This window comes from Geotrypetes seraphini, chromosome 18, assembly GCF_902459505.1.
Source record: "Geotrypetes seraphini chromosome 18, aGeoSer1.1, whole genome shotgun sequence".
Classification (NCBI taxonomy): domain Eukaryota; kingdom Metazoa; phylum Chordata; class Amphibia; order Gymnophiona; family Dermophiidae; genus Geotrypetes; species Geotrypetes seraphini.
Window position 1 is genome coordinate 448497 of NC_047101.1, and position 17733 is coordinate 466229.

The 17733-nt window shown below is 44.9% G+C and overlaps 1 protein-coding gene across 8 annotated transcripts in view; it reads right to left on the bottom strand.

Moving 5' to 3' along the window:
* LOC117351614 (C-terminal-binding protein 2) overlaps nt 1-17733 on the bottom strand; it is a 130352-nt gene that overhangs the window by 71736 nt on the left and 40883 nt on the right. For 3 of the 8 annotated variants that reach the window (XM_033927142.1, XM_033927143.1, XM_033927144.1), the window contains exons 10-11: nt 17514-17640; nt 52-4549 (exon numbers count right to left, since the gene is read on the bottom strand). In XM_033927142.1, coding sequence (XP_033783033.1) covers nt 4393-4549; nt 17514-17640 — 284 coding nt within the window. In that variant the 3' untranslated portion in view covers nt 52-4392. Of the gene's footprint in view, nt 1-51; nt 4550-17513; nt 17641-17733 lie in introns of those variants that run through there. The other 5 variants (XM_033927145.1, XM_033927148.1, XM_033927146.1 and 2 more) reach the window with 2 other exon arrangements.

The following is a 17733-nucleotide window of genomic DNA, read 5'->3' on the forward strand; positions in this document are numbered from 1 at the left end:
ACTGCACGCTACCTGCCTGGGAGGTTTTTGGGGTGTTGTTTTTTTTTTGGGGGGGGGGGGGGGTTGCTATTTTGAATCAGGTTTCAGGTTTATTTAAAAATTTGATATACCGCCTTACCACACAGAAAAAGCAGTATACAAGTCGCATCCCTTTTACCCTTTAAATTTGGATGGCATAACAAATCCCCTTCTGAGAGACTCAATACACTTTGAAAGCCAAAAAAAATAAATAAATAAATAAATAAAAAGAGAGTATGACACTTGCAAATGTTCAAGCTTACTACACTGTTGGACATTTATGTATAGCTAAGCCCTGCCTACACTTAGAAAGGCATCTGTCAGAGCGAATGGAGAGGCATCATTGCAGCTCCCACAAGTCATAAGAGTTGTTCTAGTTCCTTACATTCTCAAGGTGTGGAGAGCACAGTGCTGGACTAAAAATACCTCAAAATTTGCTCTTACCCATATCCATCATCCCCTAAGACATAACCCTATGGGCTCAGTAAATGATTTAGGCAGGAATATAAGAGAATGAAAGAATGGTGGGAGCAAGCCTTGTATTTTTGGCACAAGCCTGGGAGACAGGAACATTATATTACCAGTATACTCTACATTGGATTCAAAGGTCTGTCTATCAGAGGGCTCCTTTTTGCATAATATGCCTTCAAGACACACACAAACTATGATTGGGAACCCAAGGCTCCTTTGGTCCTACCACATAAAGCGATCTCCTTACTGTACAAATAAATGATCAAGACAGTGAGCACAGAGTCCCTCAATTATTATATAGCATTATGAGATAGATTTTTTTTTCTGAACATATATGACAGGAAAACTACCCATAAGATATCAATCTGTAACCTCAGATCTGAGCTGATAATGAAGATATTATGCTGTTGTTTATGCCTCTAGACTAGAGAATGACATGGGGACAAATTTTCCCTCAACCCCGTAGGAACTCAATTTCCCCATGAGTTTTGTCCCTGTCCCATTCCTGTAAGCTCTGCCTTAACCGCACAAGCCTCGAACACTAATGATTTTAAAGTGTTTGAGGCTTGTGCAGATGAGGATGGGGCTTGCAGGAATGGGACAGGGAAAAATATGTCCCAGTGTCATTCTGTACTCTAGAGTCTAGACCATGGCTTCTCAACCTAGTACTCTGAGAAACCCAAGTCAGCCTGACTTTCAAGATATACACAAGATAAATTTACATGTACTCCACAAATATATCTCATGCATATTCATTGTGGATATCTTGAAAACCCTAAGAACTGGGTTGCGACACCCTACTCTAGATTTTGTTGGAGGGGTTCACTGATCATATAAGCGCAATTACAGGGATTCTGGAAAGGAGTGAAAGCAGAGTCATTTCATATCATGGGAAAATGTAAGTCTTATCCCATAACTGCTTGAATACCAAGTGCCTGCTCAGTCGGTCAATATATACTGCAAAGTTCACAATCACTACAATATGGAAATCCTCTTCCTTGGAGAAAGCAGGCCCATGAAATAGTTCTGCTCAACATGTTAACCTTTATGTTAAAAACACTGAGGACTCATGTGGCTAGCACACTAGACTCTTTACAGGAGAAACACAAAATAGACTATAAAAATGTATGAAACTTTGGTGTATCACAGATGGGAGTCTTTGTGAACGTTCAAAATGGAATGTCTCCTGATATTACGAATGCCTGGCTTAAAGGAAATGCATAAACCTGTGAAACGGTTTTGACAAATCTGGAATGTCATCTTGCTTTAGAGAAATAGGAGCTTAAAAAAAAGCATGCCCCTCTACTGAAAAAACAGGTGTTTCCCGAGGAAGTACTTTTCCCCTCAATAATAATCAAAGCAAAACTATATGTTTAGTTTTACTTTATTGATGCAAATCTCAAGGCAAAAAGGCAGTTTACTTGTAGCCCCCTTAAAGTACAGCAGAAGACTGACCTTAAGGATATTGCTCAACAATCTCTTCTGCTACAGCAGGCACCTAGGCTTCTCATTCACTTGCATGGGCCTTTCTCATCATCACTGAGAAGGGGAGCTTCCACGAACAGCCGCAGTCTTGGGAACTGTCAGCAAACATTAAATATCCCTTTTCTTTAATTATGCAGGCCATCTTTCTGGGCAAGAAGTACAAATAGGGATAAGGGTAAAGGGTAATGGATTTGATAGACCATCTTTCTGTGCTACAACCCAAGTGGTTTATACACAAGAACAGCGAGTGTACACTAGTCTCACTGCAGATGCTGTTTGACAGGACCAGGGTTGTCCAGCACAGTTTCCCTGCTTCAGCAGATCGCTGGGTTAAGCTGAAGCATGTGCTAGAACAAGACCTGAAGTGAACAAGGGACTGAAGGTGCAGGGGACGAAAAGAAGCGACTGTAGCTGGTGAGCTAGGCAGCCCTTTGCCAGGAATTGTGTCGTCAATTTAAGAGTCTGCTGGTTGCCTTTAATAAAAACTGGCCAACTCAACCAGCTGACAACCTCACAGTTGATCTGCCTTAATCCTGAATCCCATCTGCAATAAGGAATGGCCCAGTTAACGTATATTATCTATACTCTCTCATCACAAAGACAAAATGGTTGTCACCCTGTTAATAGACTTTCTTTGTAATGGAAGTGATTAATCTTTATCAGAAATCCCAACTGTTCTAACAGGAAAACCCATGTCACTAAGATTCAGCTAACATATTATACTTCGAACAGGGGACTCCAGGCCCTATTTGGACTTTTGGATAGGCAGGGTGACACAGATACTTTCAAAAAGACCTTTTAGTGATCTAGGAGAAAACAGGAGATCAACCACATTTCTATGCACTACACCAAGACTTAGGTACTGTTTGCTTTTAAAGGAAATGTGCTTATTTTAATCTGTATACAATTAAATGTCCCCCTCCCCCAGCAATGAGGAACCAACTAACCCACCAAAAGCCCATGCCAGGGTCAGCAAACTGGCAAGTCCTGTCCAGATAGAAGGCTCAGTATTACTACAAAATATACAAGATGGCAAAACAAATCACATACCAAGTGGGAAGACTCCGTGAAGGATAACTGAGAGCCCCAACTGCACAGTTAGCAGCATTTACACAACAGGTGCTTCTAACAATCCAAAACAGTTGATAGAGCACCAACTCAGAGATCTTCTATCATCTGCTCAGCTGCTGAAATCCTAAAGCTTTGGAGCAGATCTGGGTTCTGGGAGACAAACAGTATCCTGGAAAGTAGCAGCCACCAACTTGGCAGATCTTGAGAGAAGAGAGATCCTGGTGTGCTGCTCAGACTAAAAGGAGAACTAGTCCAACTGGTCAGAATAATGAAAACAAAGTACCACGGGGAAAGGCTTTTCTACAGCTGTCTATGATCAGCCCTCCACTGTATAACCTCAAGATGGGCTATGCTAGACAATCCATTCCTCCATCAGAAATAATAATGAACCTACACATCCACACTGGTGCAAGAGTGTGGGCAAAAAGTTTGGATTCCTTAACGAAGGTACATACGAAGTGAGCAGAAAGCAGCAAAAACTGGAAAATGTGAAACAGAAAAATGTAAATTATCCAGGGATCTATAATTCTGTTGCCTTTCTTTGGAAACTTTAAGCACACTTTCATAGGTGGCACAATGTCATTTGCTCGGGAACTGGCTAACTATGGTGGGAAGCAGCAGATTTTCTGACACACTGAACTCATTTTCAATCTGTCCCACAGATAAAACAAAGGCCCTCAGAAGACAACAGGTTTTACTTAAGTGCCACCTCCTCAAACAGCACCACTACTGTCCTTCATACCACCCACCACAACAGTTCAGCCAGACTCTCTCTTGAATACTGCTACAAGAAAAGAAATGTCCTTGCACTAGCCCTTCTAGTATTTTGGACAGGTTACTGGGAATGCTGCACCTCACTTTACATCCATGAAGGGTGACATAATACGTTACGTTGCATTCCTACACACAGTGCCAAACAGCTCTTCACATCATGTAACAAGAGGTGTTACCCTCCTCTTTGTGAAAAATTTCCACATGCAGTTCCCTGTCAGATTAGTATAAATGCAGGTAAATGCAGGACCTTAGTTGAAAAGATACTCACTTTTATCCCAGAAAGCTGCTCCATGCATTGAAAACCTTTACAAATTAGAGCCAGGGCACAAAATATTCACTTACAGTTTTCTTTAAACTAAATTGTTTACAAAATCTCTCTGAATATCTGTTAAAGGAAATATCTAAAGCTTTTTGTTTTGGGCTTTGAAAAGAAACATCAAGACAAGGATTTGGCAGGGTACAGAGCTTGCTTAGCACTGCTCTACCAAGTAAGACTGTGAGAACGCTGAGAAAGCCAGACTCCTGGTCAGGAACAAGGAGAAGGAGGAGAGACGGAAGGAGTGAGGAAAGGTGCTACTGGTCTGTGGAAATCTCTCTGTCTGATTCCGGTTTGCTGGTTTGTCCGGGAGAAGGAGTGTGAGTCATATGTGGGATAGAGGATGCCACAAGCCCATCCACAGAGCTTGCCGGTAATACAGGAGGAGTAACGCCAACCATTCCTGGAGGAAACCTGAAACACAGAAGAGAGAATAAGCACCAGTGTAGAATTTCTAGAACAGGTATGGACTTTCTGGGTATTATACTGCTTAACTGGGGAGATTCCTTGGGAAGAAACTAAATGGGTATTAATGGCATTACCAAATTTTATTTTCTTTTAATGTAACGTGCCCTGAGCTCTTATATGAATGGTGGTACAAAATAAAAGCGACAGGAAAAGGAACACAGTCACTGGGTGAACAGATAGGAGAAGAAAAGTGTGGGGAATAAGAGGATAAATAAGGACATTAAGTTTGCTCCTTGGTGCATGTTACAAACCCCAGATGATGTTTGGGTTCCTCTTCAACTATTCTATGCCAATTAGAAGTCTTTCTCAACTGCATAATTATTTTTGCCTCTGTGCTTCTAGAAAGCTGCTTCATGCATTCATCATCTTTTCAGCAAACAAAACATAACAGCTCACCTACTGGGCAAGAACAGGGGTTCTTTTACTCCAGTATCCCGTTTCCAACAGTGGCCAGTTCAGGTCACAAGTACCTGACAAAATTCCATGCTACTTAATCCCAAGGATAAGCTGTGGTTTTCACCAGGACTACCTTAAGGTTTATGGACAGAATTCAATTTAAAATACACTTCTCCCTCCGTATACACGGGGGTTAGGGGCAGAGCCGGCCCGCGAATATTGAAAAGCCACAAATAACTTTTAGGGCCGACTCTGACCCACCCCTACCTCCCTCGTGCCTCCCGGACCTCTCCCCCACCTCCTGGACCTCCCCAGACCTTACCTGATGGTCTAGTGGTGAAGGAGGGCAGGAGCGTCTTCCTACACTCCTGCCCCGTGCAGAGCTGTCATCAAAAATAGCTGCCGTGAATTCCCATTGTAGTCTCGTGAGACCACAGGAACTCAAAGCAGCCATCCACTCTTCTCCAGTCCCCAGGAACCACTCCCATCTCCAGAGATTTGTTGAACAATTCTTTAATAGGACCCGCCAGATTCTCTATGAGCTCCCTCAGTATCCTGGGATGGATCCTGTCCCATTGCTTTGTCCACCTTCAGTTTTTCAAGTTGTTCAAACACTTTCCTCCATGAACGGCGCTGAATCTATTCCATTTTCTAGTGTAACTTTGCCAGACAATCTCGGTCCTTCTCCAGGTTTTTCTTCCGTGAACACAGAGCAGAAGTATTTGTTTAACACGTTTGCTTTTTCTTCATCACTCTCCACATATCGGTTCCTAGCATCTTTCAGTTTAGCGATTCCATTTTTCATCTTCCTCCTTTCACTGATATATCTGATAAAAATTTTGTCTCCCTTTTTTTACATTTTTAGCCATTTGCTCTTCTGCCTGCACTTTCGCCAGGACTGTTTCACATCCAGGACTGTTTCCAGAGTTCTCAATGCTAGCCAAATGGCTCAGAGCTCCAGATGGTTTATGGATCATCCCTTCTGATGGTGAGTCCATTGACCCTGAACTGAGTGGTCCCCACATTGGTCTCCCCAGCCGAACAGGCTGACATCAGTTGTGAGAGTCACCCACAACATGATACAGAGAGGCATTCCCTTCATCAAGGAGTCTCCCTGGAGCCACCAGCATGACCTTTCCTTGTGGACCCTGTCCAGGGGAGCTGCATCTGAAGAGAGTGATGCTGGGGGAACCACCAAGACAGAAGAGCATCTTGGAGAGGTCAATATGCACCTGCAGGGAGGCAGCCATCAAGCCCAGCACCTGAGGGTAATGCCAGGACATAGGAAATCGGCATCACCAAGAGCTCTAAGATTTGTTTCCTGAGTTTCTGTTTGCATAACTCAGGAAGAAAGACGTGGCCCTTTGCCATGTCGAAGCGAATCCCAGATATTGCAAAATCTGGGTCAGTTCTAGATAGCTCTTCTTTAAGTTGTAGCAGATCCAACACCTGCCACACAGCCTGCATGCACTCCGGCTTGAACAAAGCTCTGATCAGCCAATCATCCAGACAGAAGTGCATCTGGATCCCCTTTCTTCAGAGGTGGGCTACAAAAACCACCATTACCTTGGTGAAAATGCAGGGGCTGTTCCAAACCCAAAAGGGAGAGCCACAAACTGGAAATGTTCCTGAAGTATATGAAACTGCAGGTATTTTCTGTGGTCCAAAAAATTGGGGTTATACAGCATGCCCCTTGAAAGGCATGTCTGTTTAAAGTTGCCTTGGAGGCAGAATAAAACACCCACTGCCTGATCCAGATCATCTTGCAGGCCAAGACCGCATACACCAACACCTTACTCATGATGTCTGCCATGTAATCCACCCTTCCAGCACTAGATAGGGGCAGACATTCTCCTCAGAGGGGCTCTGTCTCAGTCTGGTATGACAGGCCTGTGCCTGCCATTTTGATTCCCCTTATAGATCTTTATTAATTTTCAAAACTTAATACAAAGTGCCATAAATTAGACATACATTTGTTATAAAATAAGCACTTAAATTCCATCAATAACAAAGAAGATAATAAATATCCCTCCCCTCCCATCCAACAATTTGATCAAGAAATGAACCAAAAAAATATATCCCCCCACCCACCCACCTGAAAACTTTGTTGTTCTCAAGATTTTTAAATGGTTTAACTACAGCCTCAACGAAATGATATTATAGTTATTTTTCTTATGCTTTTCTTATGTACTTTAAGAACATAAGAAACGCCTTCACCGGATCAGACCCTAGGTCCATCTAGTCCGGCAACCCGTACACGCGGAGGCCAATGCTAGGTGTTCCCTGATGGAGACCTTGATTATCCATATCCCTCAATGTGATTTGCAAGAAGGTATGCATCCAACTTGCGCTTGAATCCCAAAATGGTAGCCTCCGTCATAACCTCCTCCGGGAGAGCATTCCAAGCGTCCACTACTCGCTGTGTGAAACAGAACTTCCTGACATTTGTCCTGGACATGCCGCCCCCTCAGTTTGAGTCCATGACCTCTTGTTCGTGTCACATTTGACAATGTGAATAAAGGTGCTCCATGCTCTATTTTGTCGAATCCTTTTAGAATTTGAAAATCTCTATCATATCCCCTCGTAGTCTCCTCTTTTCGAGGGAGAACAGTCCCAGTTTTCCGAGGTGTTCTTTGTAGCTCAAATTATCCATTCCTTTTACTAGTTTAGTTTTTAATTAATTCTTCCTTCTATGTTTTCTGCTATGTACTCTAGTCTTAATTATATGTGAACCGAGTCTGCTCCACTGGGAGATGACCTGATATATAAACCAAAGATTAGATTAGATTCCAACAATTCAGGAATGCAAACAGGCATTAGATCAAGCGATCCATTTTAAAGTAGGTGACAAACCCGATCCACATATACAGGCAAAACAAATCAAATTCCAATAATTCAGGAACGCAAACAAGCTTTAGATCAAACGATCCATAAGAACATACGAATTGCCGCTGCTGGGTCAGACCATCGTGCCTAGCAGTCCACTCACACGGCGGCCCCCAGGTCAAAGACCAGTGCTCTAAAATGAGTCCAGCCTCACTTGTGTATGTCCCAGTTTAGCAGGAACTTGTCCAGCTTAGTCCTGAAACCCTGGAGGGTGTTTTCCCCTACAAAAGACTCCGGAAGAGCGTTCCAGCTCTCCACCACTCTCTGGGTGAAGAAGAACTTCCTTACGTTTGTATGGAATCTTTCCCCTTTCAACTTTAGAGAGTGCCCTCTCATTCTCCCTATCTTGGAGAGTGTGAATAGTCTGTCTTTATCTACTAACTCTATTCCCTTTAGTATTTTAAATGTTTTGATCATGTCTCCTCTTTTCAAGGGAGAAGAGGCCCAATTTCTCCAATCTCTCACTGTATATGGCAACTCCTCCAGCCCCTTAACCATTTTAGTCGCTCTTCTCTGGCCCCTTTCAAGTAGTACCGTGTCTTTCTTCATGTACGGCGACCAGTGCTAGACGCAGTACTCCAGGTGAAGGAGCACCATGGCCCGGTACAGCGGCATGATAACCCTCCTTCTCCTTGTTCATGATCCCCTTTCTTTATCATTCCTAGCATTCTGTTCGCCCTATTTGCTGCTGCAGTGCATTGTGCAGACAGCTTCATCAACTTGTCGATCAGAACTCCCAAGTCTCTATCCTGGGAGGTCTCTCCAAGTACCGCCCCAGACATCCTATATTCTGCATGAGATTTTTGTTACCGACATGCATCACTTTGCACTTATCCACGTTGAACCTCATTTGCCATGTCGCTGCCCATTTCTCGAGCTTGATTATGTCACTTTATAGATCTTTGCAATCCCCCTGTGTCTTCACTACTCTGAATAACTTCGTATCGTCCGCAAACTTAATCACCTCACTTGTCGTACTAATGTCCAAATCATTTATAAAGATGTTGAAGAGCACGGGACCAAGCACCGAGCCCTGCGGCACCCTGCTGGTGTCACTCTTCCAGTCCGAGTATTGTCTATTTACCCCCACACTCTGTTTCCTATGCTCCAGCCAGTTTTTAATCCACGTGAGTATTTCACCCTTGATTCCATGGCTCACAATTTTCCGAAGTAGTCGTTCATGTGGAACCTTGTTGAACGCCTTTTGAAAATCCAGATATACAATGTCAACCGGGTCGCCCTTGCCTGTTTACTCCCTCAAAGAAGTACATCAAGTTCGTCAGGCAAGATCTGCCTTTACTGAAACTGTGCTGGCTGGTCCTCATTAAACCGTGTCCGTCAAGGTGATCAATGATGCGGTCCTTTATCAGCGCCTCTACCATTTTTCCCGGTACCAAGGTCAGACTCACCGGTCTTTAGTTACCCAGATCCCCCTCAAACATTTCTTGAAGATCGGCATAACATTCGCCACCTTCCAGTATTCCGGAATTTTTCCCGATTTGATCGACAGATTGGCTATTAGTTGAAGCAGTTTAACTATAGTCCCTTTCAGTTCCTTGATGACCCTTGGATGGATGCCATCCAGTACAGGGGATTTATCACTCTTAAGCCTATCGATATGCCTGCATACCTCTTCTAGACTGACTGTCAACTCTGTCAGTTTCCCATCTTCATTTCCAGCATATAGCCTGATGGGTTCCGGTATGCTGTGTATATCCTCTTCGGTAAATAAAGACACAAAAAATGAGTTCAGTTTGTCTGCGATTTCTTTGTCCTCCTATAGCACTCCCTTTATTCCATGGTCATCCAACGATACCACCACTTCCTTCGCGGGTCGTTTCCCCTTAATATATCGAAAGAACGGCTTGAAGTTCTTTGCCTCCTTGGCTATTTTTTCCTCATAGTCTCTTTTGGCCCCTTTTACCACCTTATGGCACCTGCGTTGATGTTGTTTGTGCTTATTCCAGTTTTCGTCCGTTTTTGACCTTTTCCATTCCTTAAACGAAGTATTCTTGTCTCTGATCGCTTCTTACATCTCTACAGTGAGCCACGCTGGTTCTTTGTTCTTTTTCCTCTTGGATCGTTTGTTGATATGCAGTATACATAGATTTTGCGCCTCGGTGACTGTGTCCTTAAAAAGGGACCAAGCTTGTTCTAGCGTTTTTACACTGCTTATCCTCTTCTCAACCTTCTTCCCTACTATGTCTCATCCCTTTGTAATTCCCTTTATGGAAGTTCAGCGCCGTGGCCATCGTTCTGATCTTTCTCCCCTGCATCCAGGTCAAAGCGGATCATATTTCAAAGCAAGTGACAAAACCGATCCACATATACAGGCAAAACTTATCAAATTCCAACAATTCAGGAACGCAAACAAGCTTTAGATCAAACGATCCACTTCAAAGCAGGTGACAAAACCGATCCACTTATACAGGCAAAACAAATCAAATTCCAACAATTCAGGAATGCAAACAAGCTTTTTTCTTGCCGCACCATATGCCTGGAACAGGCTGCCTGAATCAATATGTCATGCTCCATCCATAGCAGTATTCAAATTCAAGCTAAAAGCCCACTTTTTTGAAACTGCGTTCAACTCTTTAACTCCTACTCACTGCTGTCAGATACCTATATCCCCTGTATCATTTCCTCTACCATAATCTCCCCAACCCTGAGATATCCTGTCATGCAAGCTCTTCTGAGCAGGGACTGTCTATTGTATGTTAAATGTACAGCACTGTGTATGCCTTTCAGTGCTATAAAATTGATAAATAGTAGTAGTGAAAGTCTGCGGGGCCGTAGCTAGACCAAAAGGAAGCGCACAAAACTGATAGTGCTCTCCCAAAATTGAAAAGCGAAGGAAAGCGCCGATGGGAGGTCTGAATCGGAACATGCAGGTAGGCCTCCGTCAAGTCAAAAAAAGTCTGAAACTCCTCAGGTTGAACAGCGAGAATTATGGGCTTCAGGGTTTCCATGCGAAAAGACGAAACCCAGAATGCCTTGTTGACACCTTTCAGATCCAAAATAGGCCAAAACAATCCCTCTTTCTTAGGAACCACGAAGTAAATGGAATACATGCTAGTGTGAATCTCCTGAGGCGGCACTGGAACTACTGCTTTAAAGTCCAGTAACCTTTGCAGCGTCTGATGAAAAATCCGCTTCTTCCAAGTTGTCTGACAAGAAGAAGAGAGGAAACGATCTGGCAAGGGCAAGTAAAACTAGAGAGCATAGCCATCCCAAATCACCTCTAGGACCCACTGATCCATTGTGATCTCGGCCTACCCCCGGTAAAACTCCAACAACCTGGCTCCCACTAGAATCAGGGGAAGGACCTGCAGCGAGTCACTGGGCTGGACAAGGAACCACTGGCAGAGTCCCGACCCCCTCCCCCGGCAGGCTCCCCGAAAGGACTGAATATACATTACATTACATTAGTAATTTCTATTCCGCCATTACCTTGCGGTTCAAGGCAGATTACATCCAAACCAAAACAAGAATTACATTCAAAATTTGAAGGAATAGAATAAGCGATGACATAGAATTTTTAAGGTAATAAACGTTGGGTAAAGAGTTACCAAAGGGAAGAAGAGGTCTTTAGGAGATAAGAATAGGGTGAAATTATGGGTTTTAGATAACGTTTGGTAGATAAAAGAGTAATAGAGAGATCTAAGGGTAAATAGAGTGTTGGATATTGGGTTGGGATTGGTCGTGCTGGATAGGTTTAATGTGTTTTTTGAAGAGTATGGTTTTAATATCTCTCCTGAAGGCTTTGTAGTCTGTAGTCGAAGATAACAGAGTGGTGATTTGTCTGTCCAGTTTAGCTGCTTTGGAGGCTATTAGGTTGTCATAAAATATACTGAAAGAAGCAACCTCTGGAAGGAAAAGGGGCCAAGCCCCAGCCAGGGAGGTACCTACGAAAATCACACAGATGCCCACGGGTGATGCCACCCCATGACACCTAGTGAGGTCAGTTCTCTGGAAGCCGAGGCACCTTAGAATCATTCAAAGCCTGAACAAGCTTATCCAACTCCTCCCCAAAGAGGAAGGAACCCCAAAAAGTAAATTTACTAAGCTTCCGCCGACCAACCCCGAAGCCACAGGGTATAGCGAGTAGCTACTCCAAGGGCCAAAGACTTAGCTAATGTCCATAACAGATCACACATGGCATCAGAGAGATAAGTGCCGAGCTCAATCTTAGCCACCTTCTGATCCACTAAAGACCAGTCACCAGACTCCCAGTCAAGGACCCGCTCAGACCACTGGAAACAAGCTCAGGCCACCAGACTGCCACAAATTGCTGTCTGGACAGCCAAGGTAGCCATGTCAAAACTCTGTTGAATGAGAGACTCCATCTTACAGTCCTGAGGGTCTCTCAGAGCCGAACCTCCTTCAACTGGCACAGTATGCCTACGTGTGATAGCAGATACCACCATATCAACCACAGGAGATTTAAAGGTATCCCTATCCCCATCAGGAATGGGATAAAGTCTAGTCATGGACCGCACCAAGCAAAAAGGCATATCTGGAGTCTTCCATTGTGCATCACCACATCCCGAATATCCTGATGCATAGAAAAGGAATGGGATATTGACCGGAACCCCCTAAGTAGAGAATGACACGGTGGCGGTTACCCGCAGCTAGCTGCGTTTAGCCACGGGTAACCCGACGAAACGGGGAATGAAAACTAGCTGTGGTTGCGGGGACAGGGACAAGGCCATTCACCGCCCCGTGGTCTTGTCTCCGCAGTGAGGCATCAAGTATCGCGCGGTCCCCGCAGCCCCCACCCGCCTGCCCAATCGATCCTAATGTTTAGCCAGCTCTCTCCCTTCTCCTCACCTTAGTTTGTAGGTTTTCTTTTTCGTCGACTCGCATGCCATCAAAGAGCCGCGCACCCGCGGCTGCTCTGACGCAACCGGAAACAGGAAGTTGCAGCAGAGCAGAAGATTGAACACTGAGCAGCCGTGCATGCGCGACTCTTTGGGAAAGTGTGCAGGTCGCCGAAAACGAAAGCCTGCAAACTAAGGTGAGGAGAAGGGAGAGAGCTGGCTAAACACTAGGATCGATTGGGCAGGCGGGTGGGGGCTGCGGGGACTGTGCGATCGCGCATGTTCCCAGCTCAAACTGGAAGGAGGGAGTGAAAGGGAAAAGGATTCTGGGCCAAGGAGATGAAGACGGAAAGAAAAACCCACAGCAAGAAAGAAAGGGAAGGACAGGCAGGTGAGCCAGATGCTAGAAGCAGGGGAGGGGGAAGAAAGAGGGAAAAAAGCTAGATGGGGTTGAAAAGAAGAGACACTGGTATGGAAGAGGAAGATAGGGGAAATCTGGGCACAGGAAGGTAACAGAAAGAGGGGAAATTATGTGCATGGGGCACAGGGACAGAGACATAAAGGGGACATGCCATGGGGATGGTATATGGACGCGGGGGGGGAGCAATGGCAGATACATAGGGGAGATATTAGAAATGGGGAAAATAGGAGCACAGAAGCGAGATGGTTTGTGGGGATGGGACAGGGACCGAGCTCGCAGGCTCCAGTGGCTTGCATAAATTACATTGTAACGTGCCACGAAAATAAGAGGGAGGAAGGTAGATAGATAGGCCATGCGAGAGGAGCTGAAGGGTGGTAGAAAGGAACAGATGGTAAAGGAGGGAGGGAAGGGTGGTGGTGGAAAGGAATAGAACAGACATTGAAGGAGGGTGGAGAGGAACAGACCCTAAAGGGAAATGTGGAAGACAAAATGGGAAGAAGACAGATGCCAGACTATGGGGGAGCGGAGGGAAGAAGATGGGTGCTAGACCAATTGGGGGGGGAAGGGAAAGGCACAGTAACAGCAAATGGAAGACGCAGAGAGAAGACACACAGTGGATGGAAGGAATTGAATGAGAAGATTTGGAAAGCAGAAACCAGACAACAAAGGTAGAAAAAAAAAAATTCTATTTATTTATTTATTTTTTGCTTTAGGATAAAGTAGTATATTAGTTGTGTTGATAAAAATTTATAAACAAAGCCCTGCCAGCTGAACATCTCTTTCTCTAGTTCAGCAGCAGGAACTTTGATTTATAAGAAAGGAATAAGCTAAATATTACAGTACTAAGGCTTATATGGATGCAGCGGGGATGGTGACGGGGCGGTGAATGGGATGGCAGTGGCGGTGATGGGGCGGTGGAAGGGATGGCGGGGACGGTGACGGAGCGGTGCAGAGGATGGTGGGCCGGGGACGGAGCGGTGACGGGGACAGATTTTTTCCCCGTGTCATTCTCCACCCCTAAGCAGAGGGTCCATAACTTGAAGGGGAACCTTAGCTTCCTCCTCAAAGCATAGTACCGAAGACAGCTCTTCTCAGTGAAAAATGTGCAAAACCAACACATCCTTGCCACCCAGCGTCTCCCAAAAAACCACCGTCCACATCATCCGTCCCTCCTAGCGGATCTTGTGGATCCACCCAAAGGTCCAAGTCCTCATCCGGTGAAACCAGGTCAGCCAGAAAAAAGTTCTCATCCCAAGTCAACCGCGGCTGCTTGGACGATGGCTGGGGAGACTGGACAGTGGCAAGCCGTGGAAGATAAAGACCCTCCATAGGACCCGGAGACCCCTGGGGAAGGAGCAGGATCTCCAGCCACCTGCAAATAAGCTTTGTACATGGCTAAAACAAAGTCAGGGTAAAAAAAACTCCAGTGGCACAACAGAACTCATTGCAGGTGCAGAAGAAACAGGACCTGTGTTCCTGTCGCTCTAAACAGGAGGGAGGTCACCTGAGGCCACGGGCAAAATGGCCGAGCTTCCTGCCAAAACTGAAGAAAAACCCGTTGAAAAACTGTCTCCCGAAGTCAGTAGCGGCAACAAGGCCTGACTCGATGCAGCCGCTAAATCAGAACCGCACGCCGCAGCCACTGTTGCAGTACCATCGGCAGTCAAGGCAACCTTATTTCCCTGACCGTGGGCGGCAGGGAAAGCATGGGCTTTTCCACGGCCCCCAGCCGATGAGTGGTGCACGCACATCGACACCCGAAGCAGACACACTTTGCGCACACACCGGCTGCATCCACTGCTCAGCAAGCACATAAAACACACTTCTGCTTTTTAAAAGTTCTCATAGCTTACGCACAGGAAACCAACGCACAAAACTGCCAGTTAGAAAAAGAGGAAAGCAATTCAATGCTTTCTTCAGATCAGCTGCCTCAGGTTCTTTTATTTTCTGTTTTGTTTTTTTTTCAGTTCTCACAGCCCATCAGCTGAAACAAATAAAAGAGTAGACCCCACAGGCTCTCAAAGCTGTAGTCTGTGCCTGAAGAGTGGCCAGGTGTATAGCTGAGGTTCCTCTAAGACAGTGGTTCTCAAGATATCCTGAATGAATATGCATGAGAGAGATTTGCATACCTTTCACTTCCATTATATGCAAATCTCTCTCATGCATATTCATTTGGGATATCTTGAAAACCCTACTGGCTGGGGGGGGTCCCCAGGACAGGGTTGAGAACCACTGCTCTAAGAGATCAAATTTGGGGAGATGGGGGAAATGGGGGGAGGGTCTCCACCCTTCAAGTGTGGCACCCCTGAGGTTGGAAGGACCCCCAAGAGGGTCCCCCAAGCTCTGTTTGGACAGCAAAAAGACACTAAAAAGGTCACTAATCAGATCCAACAGGCCCTAACTAACTAGAGGAAAGACTGCACAGGCTTACCACCTCCACCTGCTAGAGATGGGACTGCACAGCCTACTTGTACTACAATCAAAAATCAATGTGTCTCAGTCTCTACCTGCTGGCAGAGGAACATAAACTCATCCATTATGTGCCAGTCTGGAGGGACACTAAAGAAAATTCTTGTTCATTATCTGGTGGTCATCAATTATCATGGGCTGAATTAAGCCTGGCTAGTCAATGTTGGGCCATGTCCAGGTGCAAGCACTGAATATCTGGGTCAGGAAGCTACCCGGGCACCATCCAATAAGAACATAAGAATAGCCTTACTGGGTCAGACCAATGGTCCATCAAGCCTAGTAGCCCATTCTCACGGTGGCCAATACTGGCCAATACCCAAAGAGTAGCAACATGCCATGCTACCGATCCAGGGCAAGCAGCGTCTTACCCCAGGCAATACGTAGAACAATGCCCAGATAGCATTTTTGCCAATTTGTTTTATGTTTCAACAATTTTTACTGATGACTGCACAGCACACCAAAGATAATAAACTTCATGGTATATCACTGATCATCCAAGGTCTTAATAAAGTACACCACTGACCCTCCGTTGAATGGATAGGATGCATTCTCACAGTAACAATACAGGTAATTGCCAACCACTAAATCATTAGAACCTTCCACCCAACCCCCCCCCCCCACCAACCACTACCAACGAAACCCTGAAACAGTATCCCAAACCTCCTACCTCCCCCATCACAGCTGTATTTTTGCCATTTTAACATTATCTGGTTAGTGGACAGAATATATCAGCATTTACCAGATAAATCCTGGCTCTACACTTGAACCACTCTAGTACTGTTTGGTCAGTGCAACAGTGGTCAAAGGAAATGTTCAGGAGTACTGCCCAGTTACATGATAGCCTATATCCCATTTCCCACAATGGCCAATCTAGGTCACAAGTACTACTAACATTCCATGCTAGCAATCCAGGGCAAACAGTGGCTTCCCCCATGGCTGATTCAATAATAGACTATGGACTTTTCCTCCAGGAAATTGTCCAAACCTTTCTTAAAACCAGCTACACAACTTAACTATTCTTTCAGTAAAAAATATTTCATTCTATTTGTTTTAAAAGTATTTCCATGTAATTTCATTGAGTGTCCCCTGGTCTGTGTACTTTTTGAAGGAATGAAAAATTGATTCACTCATCTGTTCTCCAACACTCAATCATATCCCCCCTCAGCTGCCTCTTTTCCAAGCTGAAGAGCCCTGACCTTACATCAGGCTCTATCTCTTGCAGTATGTAAATCCAAGCTAAAAGCCCACTTTTTTCGAGGCTGCTTTCAACTCCTAACTCCCACTCACCATAAGATACCTAAGTCCATCCTACCATCCTCTCTGCAAGAAACTGCTGTCTGTTCAAATTAGATTGTAAGCTCTTCTGAGCACAGACCATCTGTTACATGTTAAATGGACAGTGCTGCGTCCAACTTTCAGTGACAGACTCTTCAGAACAACATTAAGGTCCCAAGATGGGAAACAAAAGCAGATCAGAATACACCTTCTGAGTTTGCTTGCAAAAGAAAAAAATGAAGAGGGAGCTGTTCTCCACTGCAGAAAAGGAGGAGTTCAGAAGTTTGGAATGATACCCTTCTGCAGATTTGCAAGTAATAATACAGAATCCTATGTCTTTGCTATATATTCTCAGTCTTATTTAGCCTCCCTTTCTTAATATTTCCTAGTATCTTGTTTGCTCTTTTTGCTGCAGATGCACACTGGGCAGAAGATTTCAGCGTACTATCTAAAATGACACAGAGCTTCTTCTTGGGTGCCCACTCCTAAGGTGGACCCAAGCATCAGCAATTGAATATCCCTGAAAATCCCCTCCAGGCTCACTCAATGTGGTTTAATTGGGCAGAAGCCTCTCCTACATGGTTAAACCCTCTTGAATAATGGGCCCCATATTCTGAAATCATGCTGAAGGCCAAGAACTCACACTGATCTGTATCCTGCAGCACCATTCAGCTCTCCATGGGAAGCTGCTGGTTCCATCCCAGACCACTGAGCAGCTGCCAGCAAATATTCTTTATTAACACAGTTCCGGAGGGCATCGGGAATGGGACCTGTGGAGAGACAAAGAGAACATTTACCTCCTTTACTAATTGGATATCTCCCTCTTTATCCTTCCTGTTCCATTACCTTTGCCTTCCTCCCCT